Source organism: Sorex araneus, chromosome 10 (genome assembly GCF_027595985.1).
Source record: "Sorex araneus isolate mSorAra2 chromosome 10, mSorAra2.pri, whole genome shotgun sequence".
NCBI lineage: Eukaryota > Metazoa > Chordata > Mammalia > Eulipotyphla > Soricidae > Sorex > Sorex araneus.
In genome coordinates, this window is record NC_073311.1 from 6,762,457 (window position 1) to 6,783,373 (window position 20,917).

The following is a 20,917-nucleotide window of genomic DNA, read 5'->3' on the forward strand; positions in this document are numbered from 1 at the left end:
CATTCTCCGAGGGCTCCGTCTGTCTCCAGCTCGGCAGGACGCAGGAGAGTTTGATGGGACAGTGTCGTGAGAAATCCCCGGACTTTGTAAGGAGCGGCCAGTCCCGGGACTGCTCCCGGACTCGCTTCTCTCCGTTTCTCCGGAGCGCTTTCACCTCCAGGTCGGAGGGGATTCCTGGCATTAAACTGATGCCCGGGGCTGCGCTTTCGGAGAAGGGACCCCGATGCAGCCTGGGGGGTGGTACCCCAGCACAGGTGTTCCTGGCACCTGTGCGTGGCCCTCCCTGTCTTTCTGAGGGGTGTCTACTCTCCTTCCTCTCACCTGTGTTTGATCTGAGGTTGTGCTCCCTCAGCCCTGCCGTGTAGGGCTGTGATCCAGAGAGCCGTCTGGGTGGAGGGGGAGAGTTTGGGAAGAAGGAGTGGATGGGATGTCAGCAAGGCAGATGTTGAACTTGCAGTTCCACGCTGCCACTCCCGTTGGCTTTCATGTCGGGATCGGGTGTCTGCCTGGCCTCTCCCTCTCCTTGTTCAGGGGCATCTCTGGACCGCAAGTGGCCTTAGAGGGAGCTGTACAAATATACTGGGGCCAGTGCGTTAGTAAAGGCGGGGAACGATGAGCAAGAATCAACAGTGTGTAAATCATGGCGGTAAGGGAGTTAAATGTGGCTTCATATTGGTGGAGCCACCAGCAGGTAGGGCACGCGGGGTCAATCCCCGGCATCCCATGTGGTCCCCTGAGCACTGCCAGGAGTAACCCCTGAGCATTGTTGGGTGTGACGCTGCCCCACCCCACCCCCCCAAAAAAAAAAGAAGGGAAAGAAAGGTGGCTCCCTAGATAACGTCATCCTGAAAGAGTGTGTGGTGTCTGCACCCAGGAGGGCTCTTGGCCCCGTGCTTGGCCCCGCCCCGGCCTCCTGTGTCCTGGTGTGCGCGCGGCTCACCGGGCTCTCTGTCCGCAGCTGCTTCCAGGTCCCCCTCCAGACTGCCCTCGGGCTCCAGGGTTGGCGAGGAGACCGCACAGACGCCCGCGTTTGGTTTGGGGCCGTGGGGGACAGTGCTGGAGAGAGATTCTGGGGCCCCCTGCACGAGGAGCACAGGCCCTGCTGGCCATCTCTCCCGCTCGGGTTCGCTCCCCGTTGCTCCTGGTAGCCTGCAGACGGGCTTGAGTTTTTCTCAGGACTTTCACTGCCTCTGTTCAGGCCTGTGGTTCCAGCTGACAGCGTGGCCAAGGCACGCCTCTGCCCGGCCCTGGACGCCCAGACTTCCTGCTGCCGTGGGGGTGGGTCAGGAGTGGCCGGAGCTGCGGACGCTCCCAGCTGGGCCCCACCTGTCTCCTCCTGGCCCTGTGGCTTTCCTTCACGCTTCCTGCCTGGCTCGCTGCCAGAGGGCTGCTCATTTCCGCTCCCCACAGCCTCCTTGATTGCCAGTTCCAAAGGGTTCATCAGGGAGATGGTGGTCCCGGGACCTCACTTCAAGCTCTGGCCTTTGTGAGACCCTCGTCTGTCCCTTGGACTAACTGAATTCGGGGACTGGGCTCCAGGACTGGTGTAATTGCCCTGGGTGGCTGCCAATGACCCCTGGAGCCTTGGGCCGGCACATAATTTAAGCGATCATTCAGGGAGGACCCCTGTGATCTCTCACCCCTCGCAGGGTCAGTCTCCTGACCTTTCTGCTGGCCCAGGTTAGTTTTCCCAGTGAATTTTCCTAGTCTTCAGTGAACTGAGTTTCGTGGGCATTTACGTAGACACGTGGTGGCACAGCATTAGGAAACAGCCAGGATGGGCGCTGTGTAGGCCTGTGGGTGCTTGTGTCGTGAGTGGGAGGCCTGATCCCCAGCACCACGTGGTCCCCCAGGCACCTCTGCGTGTGTGTGCACCCACCCGCCCCTCCCCCAGGAGAAAGGAATATTAGAACACTTGCTACTAAAGGGTGCTTTAGGACCAGAGAGAGCGCAGAGGGTGGGATGCTTGCCTTGTTAACAGCCGACCTGGGTTTAATTCCCGGCACCCAGTAGAGTCCCCTGAGCCTGAGTGAGTGGTCCCTGAACACAGAGCCAGGACTAATCCCTGAGCACCACTGGGTGTGGCCCCAAACAAAACAAAATAAAAGGGACAATAGTCCAGTGCTCTCTTTAAACACCCTGGTAGACTACTAGTTTTTGCCTGTAGTAGGAATGATGGTCACTGTGCAAACAACTTGAGTTAAACATTAAGAGGTGGGGGTGGGGGACCTGGGGAAGCATGCCCGCGAGGTAGCGAGGCCAAATGAAACAACCCCAGAATGCACCTTTGCTTACCTTTGGCCTTTCATTTTGTGGGGACTTGGGGCTAGGGCCCTTCCTGGCTCTGTGCTCAGGGAACCAGGTGTGGTGTCGGGGGTTGTGGCCACACAGCCTCCTGGTAAGCAGGCCCCTCACCTCTGTCCTCTCTGTTCTGCCCTGTCAGTTTTGGTTCTTTAAACATTCCTCCAGGGGGCAGTGCAGAGATAGTACAGGGGGTCGCGCATTTGCCTTCCTCATGCCCACCCGGGTTCAGTGTCCCTCCACAGATAGTCCCCCGCGCACGCCAGGAGTGATCCCTGAGCTCTGCAGAGCCGGGAGTGAGCCTTGGGCACCACACCATCGACTGTGGCCCCAAAACAAACAAAAACTTTGATTCTTCAGGCCAGGGAGATAGCTGAAAGGATTGGAGTGGAAAGGCCTGGCCACCCCAGGACCCCGGGTCTGACCCTCAGTACTGCGTGCCCCCTCCCCCCCACGCATCACCAGATGTAGCCCCCGACCCCAGTCAGACACAGAGCTGTTCCTCAGTGGCCAACTCCCCCATGCCAGCTGCTGGGCGGGAGGAGCTGGAGAAGAGGGGGAGGTGTGCTCTTTCTGGCACTTTCTCTTCTCTCCCTTTCCTCGCTTCTCACCAGGAGTTACTGGGCTGGCCCTCCGGCCCCCTGCTCCATGGAAATGCCTTCATGGGTGGCTTCTCCGCCAGAGCTGCACGGTGCCATGCTCGTTTGAAATAAATAAGCAGGGGCTGGAGTGTTAGTAGTATGGTGGAGCGTACGTTTGCCTTGCATGCAGTCGACCCGGGTTCGATCCCTGGCATCCCAGATGGTCCCATGAACACCCTCAGTAGTAATTCCTGAGTGCAGAGTCGGGAGAAACCTCTGAGCAATACTGTGTGACCCCAAAAGGTAATAAGTAAATGAATCAGTCAGGAAAAGGGAGACCCCTTGCAGACACACCTCCCCTCAAGCTCTGAGATTTGTCTGTGGTCTCCGTTGGGGGCGGGGGCGGGGTCGAGTGCTGACTGGCCTGGGCCACATTCTTGTTCTCATTATCCAGGCGGGTTAGCTGGTCATGATGTGGTGGCCTGGCTGGGAGGCCTTTAATAATTGTTCCTTTCTTTGACCCAAGGAAGCCAAACCCGGCGTGAAGTGGCTCACCTTTCAGAACTGAATAGATCTTAATTGGCTCCCTCAGAACACATGTCCAACCGGGTTTCTAAGACTCCGAGGAATCTGGTCTGCCTGGGGTTGGGACCCCCGGCTGGGCCCCCTCTGGGAGAGCCAGGCCACTTCCAAGTTTGTTTTCTGGCTCCGAACAAGCGAGTGGCTGTGTGAGGACTGGCACGCCACCCGGTTTTGTGAGGGACGACCATATAGGGCCTGGCAGGCTGGTAACGGGCTTTCGGGCATGGGTTCACGGGAGGCCCGTGTGCTGCGCCTCTGGTGCGGATCGTGACCACCATTAATCTTATTAACCTGCCGCCACTGCACTGCTGCCCAGGGTGCGGGAGGGGGCCCCGGGGGTGTGCTTTGAAGAGCCTGTGCTCTTTGATGGTGCAGACAGCGAGCAGCAGCTTAGAAACGTCCTGGCTGCTATCATAAAAGGCCTCTTGTGTGTGCCCCTGCAGCTTCCCTCAGCTCTGAAAAACCCGGCGAAAACCTCTGCACGGATCCATATGTCCCACGAAAGAATAGCTGGAGGGAGGAGAGCAGCTGGGGGGGAGCCACTGTAACCCAAGGGAGTCCAGGTGGCAAGGAGCAGAGCCCCCTTCTCCGGCATTCCCGTCTCCGAGAGCAAGAGCTTGCACAGTCATTGCAGGGAGGTTAAGAACCCACCAAGGACACGAGCCAGGTCTGGATGCTGGGGTAGTTTGGGGGTTCCGGAAGGAGAGAGAAGGGTGGGCCGCCTCCTGGGCGGGGTGGACCTGGAATAGAGGGTCGCAGGGTGAGGAGTGAAGGCGGGTGGTGGGGTGGTGCTGGGGTCCGTGATGTGCTTGGGGAGACGGGAGCGTGGCCGAGTGGGGGGAGGCTGGAGAGCTTGAGGGCGGCGGAAGGCAGGCGTGACTCCGCAGCGCACTGGGGCGAGGCCAGCGCAGTGCTTCAGCCTTATAAGGGGCCGCGTTCTATTTTTGAACTCCTCTTTTTTAGAAGGCGTCTGAAATACCCACCTAGACGCCCTTCTGCTGTTCCTCTTGCCTTGGGCACAAAGAGATTGTTTAAAATGATCGGGGCCAACAGATGTGCTCTGGGCGTGCTAGTGCTCGAATGCATACGGAGTCCCGGGGCTGAGTGAATAATTAATCAGGGAAAGAAATACCCGTTCCCCCCTAACAGATGCATGCGCTCAGCACCCGCCGGTCTATCCTCTCTGGGTCCACCTGCCCCGTCCCGAGCGGGGCTTTGGAGCTTTGTGACGGATAATGGGGTGCGGGAAGGGGAGGAGGAGAACCCCTTTCCTGACCGTGGCTGGGAGGGTGGCGTGTGCTCGGGGCATGGCTCTGCAGAGCTGTGGCTGTCGGCCTGACCCCCTCAGCTCTTTCTCCCTGGCTTTTCCCCTGGGATCCAGGCGCGGGACGTCTTGGGCAGGGTAGCTGGGGCACATCCGGTGGTGCTCGGGGCTTCCTCCTGGCTGTGTGCTCAGGCGTGACCGCTGGTGGTGCTCGGGGGCCCATATAGTAGTGCTGGGAGTCGAGCTGGGGCCGGTGCCAAGCACGGCCAGCACCTTACCCCATCCCGGGGCCCCGGCTCCCAGAGAGGCGTCTCTGAAGAGAAAGGGGTGCTCTGGCCTCGTGACGCGTGAACCGGGCAGACCGAGGGGCTGCAAGCCGGACTTGGGCAGAGCGAGACCAGACCCAGAGCCTTCACGTAAATGGAAATTGAGCTTGAGCTCTACACCCTGCCGTTTAAACACCCCTCCCCACCCCCGCCAAAAAAAAAAATCCCTTCCCACTTAGCAGGGAAGAAAAATCTCGTCCCTGCAGTGGCCAGGGTGAGTCAGCGTGCCGGGGCTGGACATCAGGATAAGCATGAGCCCCTGGACGTGGCACCCGCTGATAGTTGGCACTGGTGCCGTGGGACCATGGCTCAGCGAGGCGCTCAGTGCTTTTAAGGTCAAGAGCAGCAGGGCCGGGCGCCCCAGAAACCCCTGGTCAGATTCTTTCCGTCGGGAATAGACTCTTGTTTGCTTTGGAACAGTTGCCTTTTTACTTCACATTGCTTTTTTTTTTTTCTTTTCTCCTTTTTTTCCCTTCCATTTGCTTTATTTGTTTTTGTTTGGGGGCCACACTCGGCTGTGCTCTGGGATCACTCCTGGCAGGGTTCAGAGGACCATATTGGGTGCTGGGTATCAACCCCCCAGGTCGGCCAGCTGCCAAGCAAGCGTCGTGCCTGCTGTACTGTATCCAGCCCTCGCTTATTCAGGAGGTCTGTGTTAGTAAAGAAAGGGAAAGAGCTAGAGGGGAGAAACCTTACAAGCAGGTGGGGCAGGGGGCACAGGGCAGCCAGGCTGTCGTTGGAGGAAGGATGGAAATGCAGGTCCCACATGTTGGCACAGAGCCCTGGGCACCAGGACACATGGCCAATAGAGGATGAAGACTGGGGAGTAGCTCAGTTAGAGCACTTGCTGTGCATAGGTGGGGCCCTAGTGTCAGTCTCTGCACCCACTCTCCCCTACCCCCGTGCAAATAGCTATTGAATGATGGGTTGTGTTATACATTTTCACAACAGTGTATTGTGGGGCTGGAGAGACACAATGGGTAGGGGTTTGCCTGGCACACGCCGACCCAGGTTCAGTCTTTGGCTCTCACAGCCAGAAGGCCTGAGCACACCAGTGTGGCCCAGAAACCAAAACAAATCAGTATTATTTGGCATGTTTTAGAAAGATGAAAAGTGAGACTCAGAGAGGTTAAGTCACTGGTCCTTGATCACACAGCTGGAATGTGCAGAGCTGTGACTCTATGAAGTATACCCGAAGCCTTAGAGCACAGCCCTGAACTCAGCTGCAATAGGGAGCTGCAGGGAAGTCTGCCTTTCACCCGCGCTCTCTTGAACATAGGTGCGCACAACTGCTGGTGCCTGCTTGGGTGTGTGTTTTACTTGGAATTTAATCTTCAGGGACCAGACTGATGGCATAGTGGGGAAGGCTCCTTGCTTGTGCCACGCTGATCCCTGCACCCCATGTGGTCCCCTAGAGCAACTAGGAATGACTCTGGAGCACAGAGCCAAGAGTTAACCCTGAGCATCGCCAACTGGGGCCCCCAAACCAAGAAATAAACACGATGTTGTTGAACGCTCTCCTGAGAAACTGGATGTGGGGGAGGGTTACAAATGTGGGGTGGCCTTGTTGAAATGGGGGGCCTCGGCAGACAGACTCGGCGTGGGGTCCCCCTCTGCCTGCAGGAAGGGCCGGCTGAGTGTTACAGCCCTCGCTGATTCCGCAGGTGTCTCGCAGTCCCATGGCGTGTTGTTTCTGTGGACACAGGGCGGGGCTGGAGAGACGGCACAGCTCCTGGGCTCCTGCTCTGCTCACAGCTGACCCGGGCTCCAGCCCCAGCGCAGTGTTAGAGCATCATCAGGAGTGACCCCCGAGCACAGAGCCAGGAGTAAGCCTCAAACACAGCTGGTAGTGGCTCAAACACAGCAGCAAGAAGACCAGCCCTCCCCCCCAACACACACACACACACACGCACAGTGGTCTTAGCCTCTCCTCCCTGCCCACCCTTTGAACCAGGCGTACCTGCTTTCTCCCTGTGCTCCCTCTTCCCTCCTCCCTCCTGTGGCCCCAGCAGCCTCCCCAAAGGCACTGCACTGAGAGGAAGAGCAGGAGGGTTCTTTTCTTTCCTGGAGAGGGTGCGGTGGGGCACTCCTGGCCATGCTCAGGAAGGAGACCGTGTGCTGAGGGTCGAACCCAGGGTCCCCACACACATGTGCTCGGTCCCTCGGAGTGGGTCTCTCAGGAAGGGACTAGCATGGAACTTTCCGCACAGCCTTTGTCCCGTCCTGACGTGAGAAACTGAAGCGTCGGTGCCCGGGTCTGGGCCTCCTGCCCCCGCCCCCGCTGGCAGGCCGCTCTCCCGCTGCTGTGCTAATACTTGGAGTCTTTCCCCGGTCATTCCTCCCTCATCTTCAGCAGGGCTGAGAGAGGCGCCAAGGGGCTGACGGTGCCTGCCATGCCCTCACCCCGGCCGGCAAATATTTACAGAGTGCGTCAGCCTTGGCGATGGCCTTGGTGTACTGCTGCCCCATCGTTAACTCAAAAATCCAAGAGCATGTAAGAAAAATCTGGGGGCTGGAGCGGCAGGGCAGTGGGAGAGCATTTGCCTTGTACACGGCTGACCCGGGTTCTTTCCCCAGCATCCCATCTGGTTCCCTGAGCACTGCCAGGGAGAATTCCTGAGTGCAAAGCCAGGAGAAACTTAGCCCTGAGTGTGACCCAAAAAGCCCTCTCCCTACCCCCCCCCCGCAAAAAAAAAAAAAAAAGGTTCTGAACACTTCCCAACACAAAGGTAAAAAATCAATCTGTATGTTACTCAAAGATGTTAACTAACCCTCTGTAACTGTGAGTGCACCTGTCCGTGATTGTTAGATACTAAATGATTGCAGTGTCACAAGGAGTGGTGGCTCAGCTGGACGCAGCAGGAGCACTGCCTGTGAGGTGTTACCTCTTAGGCCAGGCCGGATGTCAGGTGCCCGGATCCTGTGTGTGTGGCTAGCGGGGCTTAGAGGGCACCAGGGCTGCACCGGCAGTGCTGGGACAGCCTGTGGCCAAGGGAGATAGCCTGAAGGGCGGGAAAATTGGACCCTAGGGTCTGGAGCCCTGGGTGTGGTCACGGGCACCATGGGGGTCCCCAGGGATTGTCAGGGGTGGCCCCTACACAGAACAGGAACAGTGCTGGCACGAGAGTATTGGGGTGGGGGAAGCACTCACTTTGCATGTGGCTGCCCCCAGCACAGAGCTAGAAGCAGCCCCGTGTACACACACACACACACACACACACACACACACACACACACACACACACACACACACACACACACACACTGTACAGATCTCGTGCATGCTAGGCGCGTGCTCTGTCACTTGAGCTCCATTGGTTGGTGTCCGATAGCGAGGTGTCCGCTGGGGCAGGGTTGCCGAGACCCTTGGTCCTTCTCTGTCCTGTGCTTGCTCCTGCCAGCGTCCTCTCTCAGAAGGCAGGACATCACATCAGTCACATCAGCTTGTCTCACCTGGGAACATCTGTCTTCCAACACACGGTCAGGGAAGCTGTGATGTGCGCTGGGGTGCTCAGTCCGGTCCCCAAGAACCAGCGGGGGACCCGGCTCTGCTCCCCCGCCCCACCTCCCACCTTCTCGTGGGTCTTCAGGGTTGGGGCGCCAACCCTGGCCCCGGGGCTCTCACCAGCGTCAGGTCCTTGCTGGTTCTCATTTGCTTCTTTTGCTCTGGGGCCGCCCAGCTGCGCTCAGGAGTTGCCCCAGCAGTGCCTGCAGGATCGTGCGGGAACCGGGGATCAGACCTGGCTTCCTGCGTGCAGCGCACACACCCGGCCCCTGGCCCCCGCTGGCACGTGGCCCCTGGGCTCTGTGGTCGTTTGCACCCCCCCTTGGGTCTTAGGGGGGTTTGCACCGGGAAGGGTCATGTCACTTTGCGATCGGGCGCCTTGTGTGGGCAGCCGGAGTCTGGGCAAGGTTCTCCTAGGCCGTGGGCCCATGGGGAAGTAAGTGGGCAGGGCTGGAAGCTGCCGCGCTAGGTTGGCAGGGTAGCGCCCGAGGGGCTGGGGGCCCGGGGCCCTGCATGCTGGGCTTCAGGCGTGTGGACTTAGTGGAATCCTTGTGGGGAGGAGAGCGTTAGTCGGAGTCATCCTCCCTTCCCCAGTGGGGCAGCTGCAGGGGAGAGGTGGGCCGGGCTACGTTTGCATCTTGGGCTTTGACTTGAGCCTTTACTTGTCAGTGGGTTACGCTCTGGTGGCCAAGTACCAGTACCAGGCCGCGGCTTCCTGCCAGCTAGTACTCTCTAGTTACACTGCCTACTGGCATGTACCGTCAAGCTGCAGAAATTATACAGAGGGCATAGTATCTGCTAAAAGGGGAGAGGTGTGTGTGTGTCTGTGTGTTTAAATATTGTTGAAAGTAGGCCAGAGAGAGAGCTCAGAGGGCTGGAGTGATGGGTTCTTTATCCCTGGCATGGTCTGACGTGACCCCCAAAACAAAACAAAGGAATGGATAATCTAACAGGTACTGTCAGGAAGTGGTCAAGGAAAGCTGACAGTTTTGCAAAATAGTAATGCATGATTGGGGCCATCCCTGCAGTCTGGGCTACTCCTGGCTTGATGCTTAGGGATACTCCCTGGCTGTGCTTCGGAGGACTATTTGCTACCAGGGATTGATCCTGAGATTTCCCCATGCAAAACTGAGTTTGTCTTTCATGCCATCTCCCTGTGCCCAAAGTAGGTTTTTATAAAATTCCTAAGACTGTATAGTTGATTGATTTTTTTTTTGGGGGGGGGGGAGGGAGGCGGGGGGGGGGGGCTTGGGCCACAAGCTGCTGTGCTCAGGGCTTACTTCTAGCTCTGCACGCAGCAACCACTCCTAGCAGGCTCGGGGGACCCTATGGAGTGCCAGAGATTGAACCCAGGTCTGCCACGTACAAGGCAAACACTCTTCCCACTGTACTATTGCTCCAAACCTCAGAAGAGGAGTGAGAGAGAGAGAGAGACAGAGACAGAGACAGACAGAGCGACAGACAGAGAGACAGAGACAGAGAGAGACAGAGAATGAGAATGAGAATGAATCTGGGGTGGGTGAGGTGGTGAGAGTGAATTTTAACGTAAATTGTTGCATAGTTGTTCTTGTGTGGAATGTGAAAAGAATCCAGGCTTATCTACATCTTTTTCTGCGATTGCTCATGTGTGGCATGGTTTGTTTTTCTTCTAGGATGTGGAGAAAGAGAAGGAAACCCACAATTACCTCAGCAAAGAGGAAATCAAAGAGAAAATTCATAAATACAATTTAGCAGTCACAGACAAGTTAAAGATGACCTTGGTAAGTATGCAGAATATTTTAGTCTTGAGACAAACATAAGTTACTGGTAGTACAATCTGTATGTTTTAAAGGTCTGAATGGCATTTGTAAAATTTTAAACCTCAAGGAACGCCTGACAGGAAAACGGAATGTTTCTTCATCATTAGAGATTTTTTTTTTTTTTTTTTTTGGTCACACTCGTGGATGCACAGGGATTACTCCTGGCTCTGCACTCAGGAATTACCCTGCTGGGAATTGAACCCAGGTTGGCCACATGCAAGGAAAATGCCCAACCTGCTGTGCTATTTATTGCTCCAGCCCCTAAAGCTGATTTTTTTTTAAGTAGTTTTATCTACAGAAATTGTTCAGTACTTAGATAAATTTAGTTTTAAAAGTGTTTTATTGAATGCTTATAATGAATCATCATGAACAACTTTATAGACCACGGTGTTTAAATAAAACAGGGAAAATAAACAGATTTTGCATGGGGCATGAGGGATATAGGGATGAAGGTGCTTGCCATGTGACTGACTCCAGTTCAGTCCCCAGCACCAGCAGAAGTAAATCCTGAACATCTCCCTGCTGTAGGGGGTGCGCGCGCTCGCGCATGCACACACACACACACACACAAACACAAACACACCACACACACGCACCCCCCCCCCACACACACACACCTCCGAAAGATTTTATGCCTACCAACCCAGTTCACCACCCTCCAGGGAAATTCAGCTGAGAGTCCAGGCCTCTCCCGTTGCACAGCTAAGTTGGATCTTGGTGTCGCTGCCCTGAGTGAGTGGCCCTGACGCCTCCTGTGGGCGGAAGGGGCGGGAGCTGTGGGAGTTTCTGTGGCAGGGCTGTGGCGGGGCTGGGAAAGCAGTTTGGTGCTAGGGAAAGGCGCCAGGGACCACGCTGCGGTGTGAGCATTCCCTGTCCAACTCCTCCTCCCAATGCAGGCTTTGTTCTGGAACCTGCCAGCCCTGGTGCTAGTCTGCTGGGCCCTCGGACCCGCCTCCTGGTCTGTGGACTGTACTGACAGCTCAGGTCCTCGGGAGTCTGACACACCCTCCCTGTGCACGGCCAGCACACTAACCCCCGTACCCCGCCTCAAGCCCCGTGCAAAATCTTTTCAAATAAAAGTGTTACTATTAAATGATTTCTGGAGATAGAGCTACTTCAGAATACAACTTCAGTGACAAAAGGAGGACCTTTTAAATGTAAGCCTTGGTGGGCTGCAGAGACCATTCAAGAGCTGCTGTGCCCGTGCTTTGTGTGCACGAGGCCCAGGTCCCAGCCTCAGCACCCAGGGTCTCCCTCGACCCATGAGCACCACCTAGTGTGACCAGCCCCTCCTGCACCTGCAGACCTTGTTAAATGGCTTCACATGACGCGGAGGGGGTGGGGGATGATCTGAAGATCCTTCGTCACTGTTTTTGCAGTATTCTCTCTCCTCTTGCAAGCACTTTTTTTTAAATCAAAGCAGAAATATTCCATGCGTGAACATTAAGGTAGATGCAAGTTTCCTTGTTGTTTTAAAGACTAAACATGATAAATGGACAGGCCGGAGTGATAGTGCAGCAGGTAGGGTGTTTGCCTTGCACGCAGCTGACCGGGGTTCCATCCCTGGCATCCCATATGGTCCCTCAAGCACCACCAGGGGTGATTCATGGGTGCAGAGCCAGGAGTAAGCCCTAAGCATCGTTAGGTGTGACCCCAAAAGAACAAAAAAGGAGTGGGGGCAAAGATCTATAGCTTGGTAGTACGTGCCTCTCGTGTATGGCCCTGGGTTCAGTCCCTGTGTCTGTCATCCTATTCCCCCGCCCCACAGTGGTGAGCATTAAGTTCATGGTGCACAGATTACATAGGCACAGCTTTGGGGGGACACACACCCCGCTGTGCTTAGGAGCTGTGTGCGTGGGGGCTGCTCCGGGCTGTGTTTGGGGACCATGCAGTGCCAGGGAGCAGGCTGGCCCCCAAAGCGTGTGCTCGGCCCACTGAGCTCTCTCTGAGCCCGGGCTGCTGTTCTTTGGTATAAAGAAGAACAGTGCTTCAAAAAAGCTGTGTGGGAGAGGGAGATGGATAGAAGGGAGGGAGAGAGTGACCCTGGGGCCACTCCTGCCGGTGCTCAAGGGATCATATGAGGTGTTGGGGATTGAACCAGGGTCAGCCACATGCAAAGCAAACGCCTGTATTCTCTCTCCAGCCCCCAGAGAGATGAGACTTATGGCCAACAGAGAGGGGCCGGAGCGATAGTACAGCAGGGAGGGCATTTGCCTTCCAGGCAGCTGACCTGGATTTGATCCCTGGCATCCCTCATGGTCTCCGGGAGCACCGCCAGGAGTAATTCCTGAGTGCAGAGCCAGGAGTAACTCCTGAGCACCACCCCATGTGTGATCCAAAAAGCCAAAACAGCAACAACAACAATAACAAAAATACTTAGAAGATGTGATATTATTTTCATTATAGATTAAATTTATTTTAGAAGTACCGCCAAGGGGCCAGGGCTCGAAGGGCTGGTGACCATGCCCTGCATGTAAGAAAGATTCAAGCTTGCTTGGATCCCAACATCACATGGTCTCTCAACACCAACTACAATCAACAAACACCTCCCCCCCCCGCCCGCCCCCAACAAAAAACCTCTGGAAACCATTTGAACAACTAGTACCTGCTGGGGGAAAGGGGGGGGCTGGACTCTCAGGGGCTTTGCTCAGGGATCACTCTTGGCAGGGCTTAGGGGACCCTGTGGGGTTCCAGAGATGGAACCTGGGTCAGACACGTGCAAAGCAAGTACCTCACCTGCCGCGCTATGCCTAGGCCCCAGTGAGCACCCACTGTTGAGATAGCCAGTGGACACCGAGAGTCTGTGTCCTTCGCCTCACCTTTGCTGCTTGGGGACAGGCAGCCCCGGGGGCGGCTGGCCTGGATCTGTGGGCTGCCTACCCTCCCCACAGCCTGGCTTTGCCGTGTCATTGCAGAAATGCAGGTTGCCGCCCCCACCCCCACCCCCCACCCCTGTCTGCCCCCAGACGGCCCTGGAAGCCGTGGCTGGGGTGGGGCCTCTCCAGGAGGGGCTAGCACAGCTCTGGGAAAGGACAAGAGCGAGAAGCCCCGAGGGGGACACTGGTGCCCCGCTGACATGCGCCTTTCTCCCCGCCGCAGAATTCAAACGGGACTTACACTGGCTTCATCAAGGTCCACATGGAGCTCTGCAGAGCCCCGCAGACCGCGCCCGGCCCCGGGAGCAGCGACTGTTTGAACACGCTGCACATCAGCAGCGCCAACACGGTCCGGGAGGTGATCGAGGCCCTGCTCAAGAAGTTCCTGGTGACCGAGAGCCCCAGCAAGTTCGCGCTTTATAAGCGGTGCCATAGGGAAGACCAAGGTGAGCGTCGCCGCCAGCCGTGCGCTCTCGGCGCGTTCTGCCCAGAGACGCCTCTTGCGGCAGCCCTGGGAGGCGCCATCTGGCTGTGCTCTGGCTGCTTCCTCCAGGTTCCTGCACTTGTGTTTTTTTTCAGGGGCGGGGGTGGCGGGGTGGTTAGAGGAGCTCAGGCACTAAGGGGGATTTCATGGCGTCACAGAGGGATGATGTTGTTGTTTTGGTTGGTGTGGGCGTTGGGAGGGGGTAGGCCTGGCTTTTAATGCTCTTTGTTTGGGAGGTGTTGCTTGGGCCAGTCCCACAGGTGCTTGGGGAAATGTGATGCCAGCGATCCAACTGCAGGGCAAGCACCCTCACCCGTGTGCTCTCTCTCCATCCTGGCCCCGTCCCGGTTCTCTTTAGTGCACTGCGGAGCATGCGCTCTCCCACGGCATGCTCCATATTCAGTGCCCGGCGAGCCCAGAGGCTTTGTGGGGAGAAAGGTGGACGAGTGTCTCCGCATGCTTCAGACTCAACAGCAAGGGCCGGGGCTCTCTGGCTCCCCAGTTTGCGTCCCGTCCTCCTCAGGCGTGTCGTGAAGGGGTGCAAAACGTTCAGCCTAACAACCCAAATGCAGTGGATAGAAAATAACCAAGTGGCAGCTCGGAACTCAAGCAGGCTGTCATCAGTCACACAGAAACGGGTCCCCGGATGGACACCCATGATGTCGTGATTCACTAGCTGGGGATTAGGAAATGGGGTGTCCATGTGCTGGGGCAGGCCGGGCCGGGCGATGGACAGGACCGTGGGAGCCGCTGGCGGTGTGGGCCCTACGGGACATGGACAGGCAGTCTGAGGCTCTGGTCCTCGAGCAGCTCCCGCCAGGCGGAGAAGGGCGGCTGAGGTGGCGTTTTTGTCTGCCAGCCCCTGCGCCTGCCCACCTGGTCTCGGCAGCAGAGTCTGACAGTCGAGCTTCCTCTCACGGCCCCTGAGACGGAGAGTCTGTCCGAGTGTGGTCGCAGGGCCTGGGGAGTCGCCCAGGCAGTGCTGAGATCGCCCACAGCCGCCTTCTGCTTTGTAGCCGGTTGTTTCTTTCCCTTGCTTTCGAGAGTGTTCAGACCCTGTTTATTTAGTGTTTGGTTTGGGCCGCACCCAGCAGCGTGTAGGGTCCCTCCTGGCAGGCTCGGGACCAACCCAGGACCCCTGCCGCACAGCGAGCCCCTTATCCCCTGTGTGATCTCTGTTCCTTAGAGATTCGATTCTTGGGAGTCGGGTCTCTAGGCGGGTTCAGGCACCCAGGGATCTTCCCAAAGGATACTGGGTCCAGCCGTGTAGCTCTGATGTGTCAGTGCTCAGATGTGGGGGCCCTGCAGGGCCTGGGTTGGAGGAACAGACCCGCAGGCATGATGCCAACCCTTGAGCCATCTCCCAGCCCTGGGGACCCTGCTCAGGCTCCGGCACTGTCTCCTGCCCCCATCCCCCAGACCCCCACCTCCAGGCAGCCCTCATGTCGGAGCCATGGGCCAGGGATTGCCGAGAGTGGCCCCCAGGCCCTGGGCCACAGAAACTCTCCTTCCTCTAAAAATGAATCCCTTGCCTTCTAAAAGGAGCTGAGTTAGTTAAAGCTTACTTGGGGGGCTGGAGCGATAGCACAGCGGGTAGGGCGTTTGCCTTGCACGCGGCCGACCCGGGTTCGAATCCCAGCATCCCATATGGTCCCCTGAGCATGGCCAGGGGTGATTCCTGAGTGCAGAGCCAGGAGTAACCACTGTGCATCGCTGGGTGTGACCCAAAAAGCAAAAAAAAAAAAAAAAAATTAAAGCTTACTTGGGGTCTGGCGCTCTGGAATTGTGGGTAGGGTGCTTGCTTGGCACGCGGTTGACCCAGATTTGATTCCCAGAATTCCATATGGCCCCCTGAGCACTGTCAGAGGTGCTTTGAGTTGTGGGTGGTGGGAAGGAGCCCTGGGTGTCACACAAGACATGTACGAATGCTCATGCCTCGTACCAAGCCGCATTCCCAGCCCCAAGTCATGCTTGAAGCTCTGTGCTGGTCAGAGGAGGCTGGCTGCGGGCTGTCCTAGCAGGCAGGGGGCCGCTGGGGCGTGCGGCCTGGGGAATGACTCCAGGCCCCCGTGAGTGACATGCTGTCTGTGTCCCGACCCAGTGTACGCCTGCAAGCTCTCAGATCGGGAACATCCTCTCTACCTGCGCCTGGTAGCAGGACCCAGAACCGACACGCTTAGTTTCGTTCTTCGGGAGCACGAAATCGGAGAGGTAAGTGAGGCTTCATCCTTGCTTCTCGCTCTGCACGGCCCACGGCCAGCCCCGCGCTCTGCTCTCGTAAACGAACACCTCAGAGAGGGTAGAGGGTGCGGTGCTGGGGAAGGAGACAGACTCAGCCTTAGGAAAGGGGGTTTCTGGGGGCAGCTTCTGTTTTGCTTCCCGGTGTGTGGTCCACCCCTGACAGTGTCCAGTGCTTACATACACGCTTTGTGCTCAGGGAGCACTCCTGGAAGGGCTCCAGAAACCATATGTGGTGCCGGGGTTTGAACCCTGGACAGCTGTATGCAAGGCATGTGCCTTGCCTACCTACTGTACTCTCTCTCCTGCTTCTGTATGTTTTTGAAGAGGTAGAAATGGGCCCAAAGTTAGCCTCTGATATTTCCTAACATTCATTCTGTGGGTTGTTGTCTTCAGAGGTGGCTGGAAATGTGCCCTCCCTCTTTAAAACAAAAAGCCCACTCCACCCAGAGAGTAATTTTCACCCCTCTGCCTCCAGATGACTTGGATCCAGCTGAACTTTGAAAGTCGATACTCCCCATATGTTTGCTGCTAGCAGAAGTCTCCAGGCTAATTCGCTCTAAAGGGAAATAAAAGGAAATTCAATCTCCTTTACCCCAAAAGATATTTACCTTCCTGGTATCTTTGCCCTCCCCTATATGCTCCCCCCTCACTCCCCCCCTTTTTTTTTTGCCTAAGTGAGTTGAGAATTATGTCTCCATCTATCGCATTTGTCATTTTCTCTCACGGAGGATTGTGTTTAGAGCCGTTTGGGTGGAGGAAAAGACCCTTCTAGATGAAGTGTCAGCCCGAGCACGGGGCTTCAGTAAAGCCTCTGGCCTTGCAGTTCTGTCTTGTTGGGAGTGGGCGCTGCTAAGATGATCCCCGTAGGTGCTCCTTGACTCGGTGAGGCTGGTTTCTAGTTTAGGAGTCGGGAAGCCAGAAGCTGGAGCTCATTGGTCGGCGCCGTCCTGGGGGCAATCCCCAGCGCTCACATCGCCAAAAAAGAAGCCACTAGCCAGGGTCCTTCCCTCTTCCTCTTAGTAGGTCAGAGTTGCCCCTGGAAAATTTTGTCCTGTGTTTCAGTCCTGAATTTTATTGTTATTTTTTGTTTTGTTTGGGCGGGGGGTGGGGGGGGTGTTGTCCCACTAAGTAGTGCTGGGAGGACAGTGGGGTGACTCCTGGGTGTGCTCCCTGGGGAGGGAGGGATGCTGCCCCACTCTGCTCTTACAAGACTTAGGGGGCTGGAGAACGCCCCCTCCTGGCAGCCCGCGGCAGTTCTGATGAGCGCCTGTCTCTCCCGCAGTGGGAAGCCTTCAGCCTGCCCGAGCTGCAGAATTTCCTGCGCATCCTGGACAAGGAAGAGGACGATCAGCTGCAGAGCCTGAAGCGGCGCTACGCGGCCTACAGGCTCCGGCTGGAGGACGCTCTCCGCGCGGTGTGGAAGCCCGACTAGGACCCCGCGCCGCGCGGGACCTGCGGACAGGCCGGCACAGGCTCGCCCCCTCGGAGGGCTGCTTTCCTGCCCCATGATGCTCGGGTCGTCCCGCTTTTAGATTTAGTGACAACCCCGCCCCTCCCCACCGCCTCCGGCCCCTGCTCGGGGGCGCCCCTGCCGGCAAGCTGTGAATCTGCAGGCTCATTGGCGCCTCCGAGGGCGCCTGGAGGCGTGGCCTGGGGGCTTGCTTTCTTGTTGGGTTTGTTGTGTTTTGTTTTTTTTTTAATATTTTTTCCCTCCCTCAGTTATTCTAAAGATGTGATGATGTTAAGCTTAAGGATGTGCAAGTGCTCTTTGAAAGCTTAACAAGGACTCTGTCTGAATACTAGTCCTATGTTGAAACTACCTGTCCTTGAGGAAAAAAAGTTTGTGTCAGGAAACGTGCTCATAGACTGAAAGGGGCAGGACGCGGGGGGCCCGGTGGGGGTTGCGTGAAGGGATCTCTGGAGTTTGACGTAGAACGGAAAGAGCAAGTCGCCGGAGAGAGGCGGGGAGGGCAGAGGGGAGGTGGTTTGCAGGATGAGTTGGTGGCCGGTGGAGCGAGGTCCAGAGTTTTGCATGGAAAATAAGGTTAAAGGTGTTCTGTTGGAGAGGCTGGGCATGTCGCAGGAAGGTTTGGTCTCCCGGTGAGGAAAGGTGGGGACGCAGCTGAAGGAAGCGGGAGAATGGCCAGGAAGGGCCCCGTCACTCAGTAGCTGGCCTGAGAACCTAGTTTTGGGGTAGGGTTCTTGTCTTTCCCACAGCCTGACCTCTCACCCCTCTGGGTGCCCTGTCTACCCGCCCCTGGCTTTGGGTGGGGGGGTGCCTGCCAACTCCTCGGAGAGATGTCTCTTCGCTTCCCCACCCTGGTGTTCTGGGTCAGGAGGACAGTTCACCCCTGATTGTTGCCTCAGAGGCTGGACAGTACAGAGTTCCGTGGAGCTGGTTTTGGAGGCTCGCCCGACAGTGCTCAGGAGCTGCTGCTCTGCAGTCCTTCCTGTTAGGCCGGGCTTCCCTTTGTGCCATCTGCCCAGCCAGGAGCACGGTCGGTGACAATCCCCTTCCCTGCCTCTAGTACTTTTTTTTCTTACAAATTTTGAGGGCTCCTTCCAGCAGGGCTGTGGGGCGGTGGGCCCCACTCGCTCAGACCCTCTGCTCCAAAGGACCAGATGAGGATGAGGCGGCAGCCATGGGGCGTGGGGCAGACCACCCAGAGGGCTTCTCACAGACCGGCCCGAACAAAGGAACTTCTTCCCGACAACCAAAGAGACACTCGTGCAATAGACGCTCCCAGCCCCGAGTCACAGGGCCTCGACATCTGTTTGTAGTTTAGTTTAATTTTTTTTTTTTAATAAATTCCCAAGGAATTGTTAACACGTTGGTGACACCTAATGGATTCCTTTTGAAATTCCAAGGTGCTTCAGTTCTTTGCCTCTGAAGTGAGTTGTGCCTTACATTGCGCCTTTGTGGGTGACCCCAGTGCGGAGACCAGCCCGGCCTGACGGGAGGCCTCGGGAAGGGCTGCTCCGCCGGCCACCCCTACGGGGACAATCGTGTCTTTTCTGAGCTGCTTGAGGAAAGCCAGAAAAACAGAGGAAATAGCTCTCGCTCTGAGATCCGTCTGGCACATCTTCTTTAACTTTGCATGTAGCTTTTTAGTGCATTGGTGGGGTTTTAGTAATGGTCAACCAACACATATTGTTCAGGGAATGCCTTCGTGGGTTTTTTTTTTTTTTTTTTGGTTTATTTGTACGTTTGTTTTTTTAAATATTTACTATTCAGACTATTGCCTAGGTTTGAGTATACTATTATCAGCCATCTGGTCTCTTAATTATCCATCCTGGTAAGCTTAGAGTTTGTGAAGCATTTGTTTCCCAGATTAAGACACTGTTAGAACCTAAAATAGTTGCTGATGGGTATCTGTGAATTTTTTTTTCTATGACTTGAAGTAGGTTGTCTCTAAAGGGCGTCCTTGCCTGCATTGTCTAGAACCTCGCTCATTGTTTTCTGCACTACAGACCACAATTTGGAAAACTTGACTGTTGAAGCAAGGTCAGTTCTTTGAAGACTGATGTCCTCTCCCAAACACTGGTCACTGCAATAGCATTTTTTTAATATGTAAAAAGGCCACGAAGGCCAAAGATTTTTTTTGTAAAAAAATCATTGCACAAATTCTTACGTTAAATTAAACTAAGCTATATTGTAATGCTGTTTTCAATATGTGATGGTACAGGAGTGATGTTAAATGAAGGGGCCATTGTAATGCAGGGGAGCATTTTAAATCACAGAAGTAAAAAAGGTTATAATATTTATAATTTTTGATGAGTTTTAAGTTTATTTTTACAGGGAAGATTTATCTTTCCTACAATTACTTCTGGAATGACAAATTGTTTCCATTATTAAAAATTGAAATGTTTGTTGTTGTCTCTGTTTTTCTGTGATGATAACCCAGATAAGAGAAGATTGCAGTTTCTTCTGCAGATCATGGGTCACATACCAGAAAGTGACAGCTTTTGGGGGTGGGGGTGGGGCCTCCCTGGCTGTATTTAGGAGACCTGGGGGCCATTCCTTGGATTCTGACCACCAGCCTGGCACCTCAGTAGCAGGGCCTAGGGACCCTGTGGTGCAAGGGATTATACTGAAGTTGGTTACCTGCAGGGCAGGTGCCCGAGCGAGCCCCTGCTTAGCTCTCTGGCTGCAGAATCTGATGGCTCTTACTGGGTGGGGGAGGGGGCACAAGTCTTCTACATGTCATTTCTCCTTTGCCTAATGGTGGGCCTCATGTCTCTGTTTGAGGGTCTGCTACACAACGTACTCCTGAAACAGTTGTTTGCATTCTCTAATGCACAGTGACATTTAAAAATGTGAAGGTTAAAGCCTGAATAGTTGAAAGCTACTTGTAATGTGGACTCCCTTTGTCTAATACTAATATAGAACATTATCAGTTTCTTAGATGCTCCCCCATTTCTGCCTGGTAGTCTCCAGCACCACTTTCAACATACTCACACTTTGGTTAACGTGTGTGTGTGTGTGTGTGTGTGTGTGTGTGTGTGTGTGTGTGTGTGTGTGTGTGTCTAGCAGTGGGTTTACTCCCTGGTGCACCACGATTTTCTCACCTTAGGTATATTTTAAGAGGCTGGAGAGGTAACTCAATAGCCTGAGAGTGTGCACTGAGCCCCCATACACAACAAAATGACAAAATGCTCTTTTAAACAGGGGGCCAGGAAGATGTCTCAGAAGGCCAGGACACGTGCTGCATGTAAGAGCTTCTGTCAGGGGTCGGGCACATTAAGTCCTGCACCATCTCTTCAGCCCCTTAAAAAATGCTATACACATCTGTTAATATGAAACCTACATATCACACCCTCACTGTCACCTGTCACTCCATTGCTGGCATTAGAACATGTGTACAAATGTTTCTCTTTGCATAGAGAATACCAGCTCATTCTTACTCTCAAGCGGGCTGTAGGCAAGTTTCTGCTACAGCGCTGCCCCCTAGAGGTGC

At 55.5% G+C, this 20,917-nt stretch overlaps 1 protein-coding gene across 1 annotated transcript in view; it reads left to right on the top strand.

Moving 5' to 3' along the window:
* RASSF3 (Ras association domain family member 3) overlaps positions 1–19,828 on the top strand; it is a 78,964-nt gene extending 59,136 nt beyond the window's left edge. The window contains exons 2-5 of the mRNA XM_012936107.2: positions 10,212–10,319; positions 13,458–13,680; positions 15,820–15,929; positions 17,242–19,828. Coding sequence (XP_012791561.2) covers positions 10,212–10,319; positions 13,458–13,680; positions 15,820–15,929; positions 17,242–17,391 — 591 coding nt within the window. The 3' untranslated portion in view covers positions 17,392–19,828. The remainder of the gene's footprint in view (positions 1–10,211; positions 10,320–13,457; positions 13,681–15,819; positions 15,930–17,241) is intronic.
* The last annotated feature ends 1,089 nt before the right edge of the window (positions 19,829–20,917 follow it).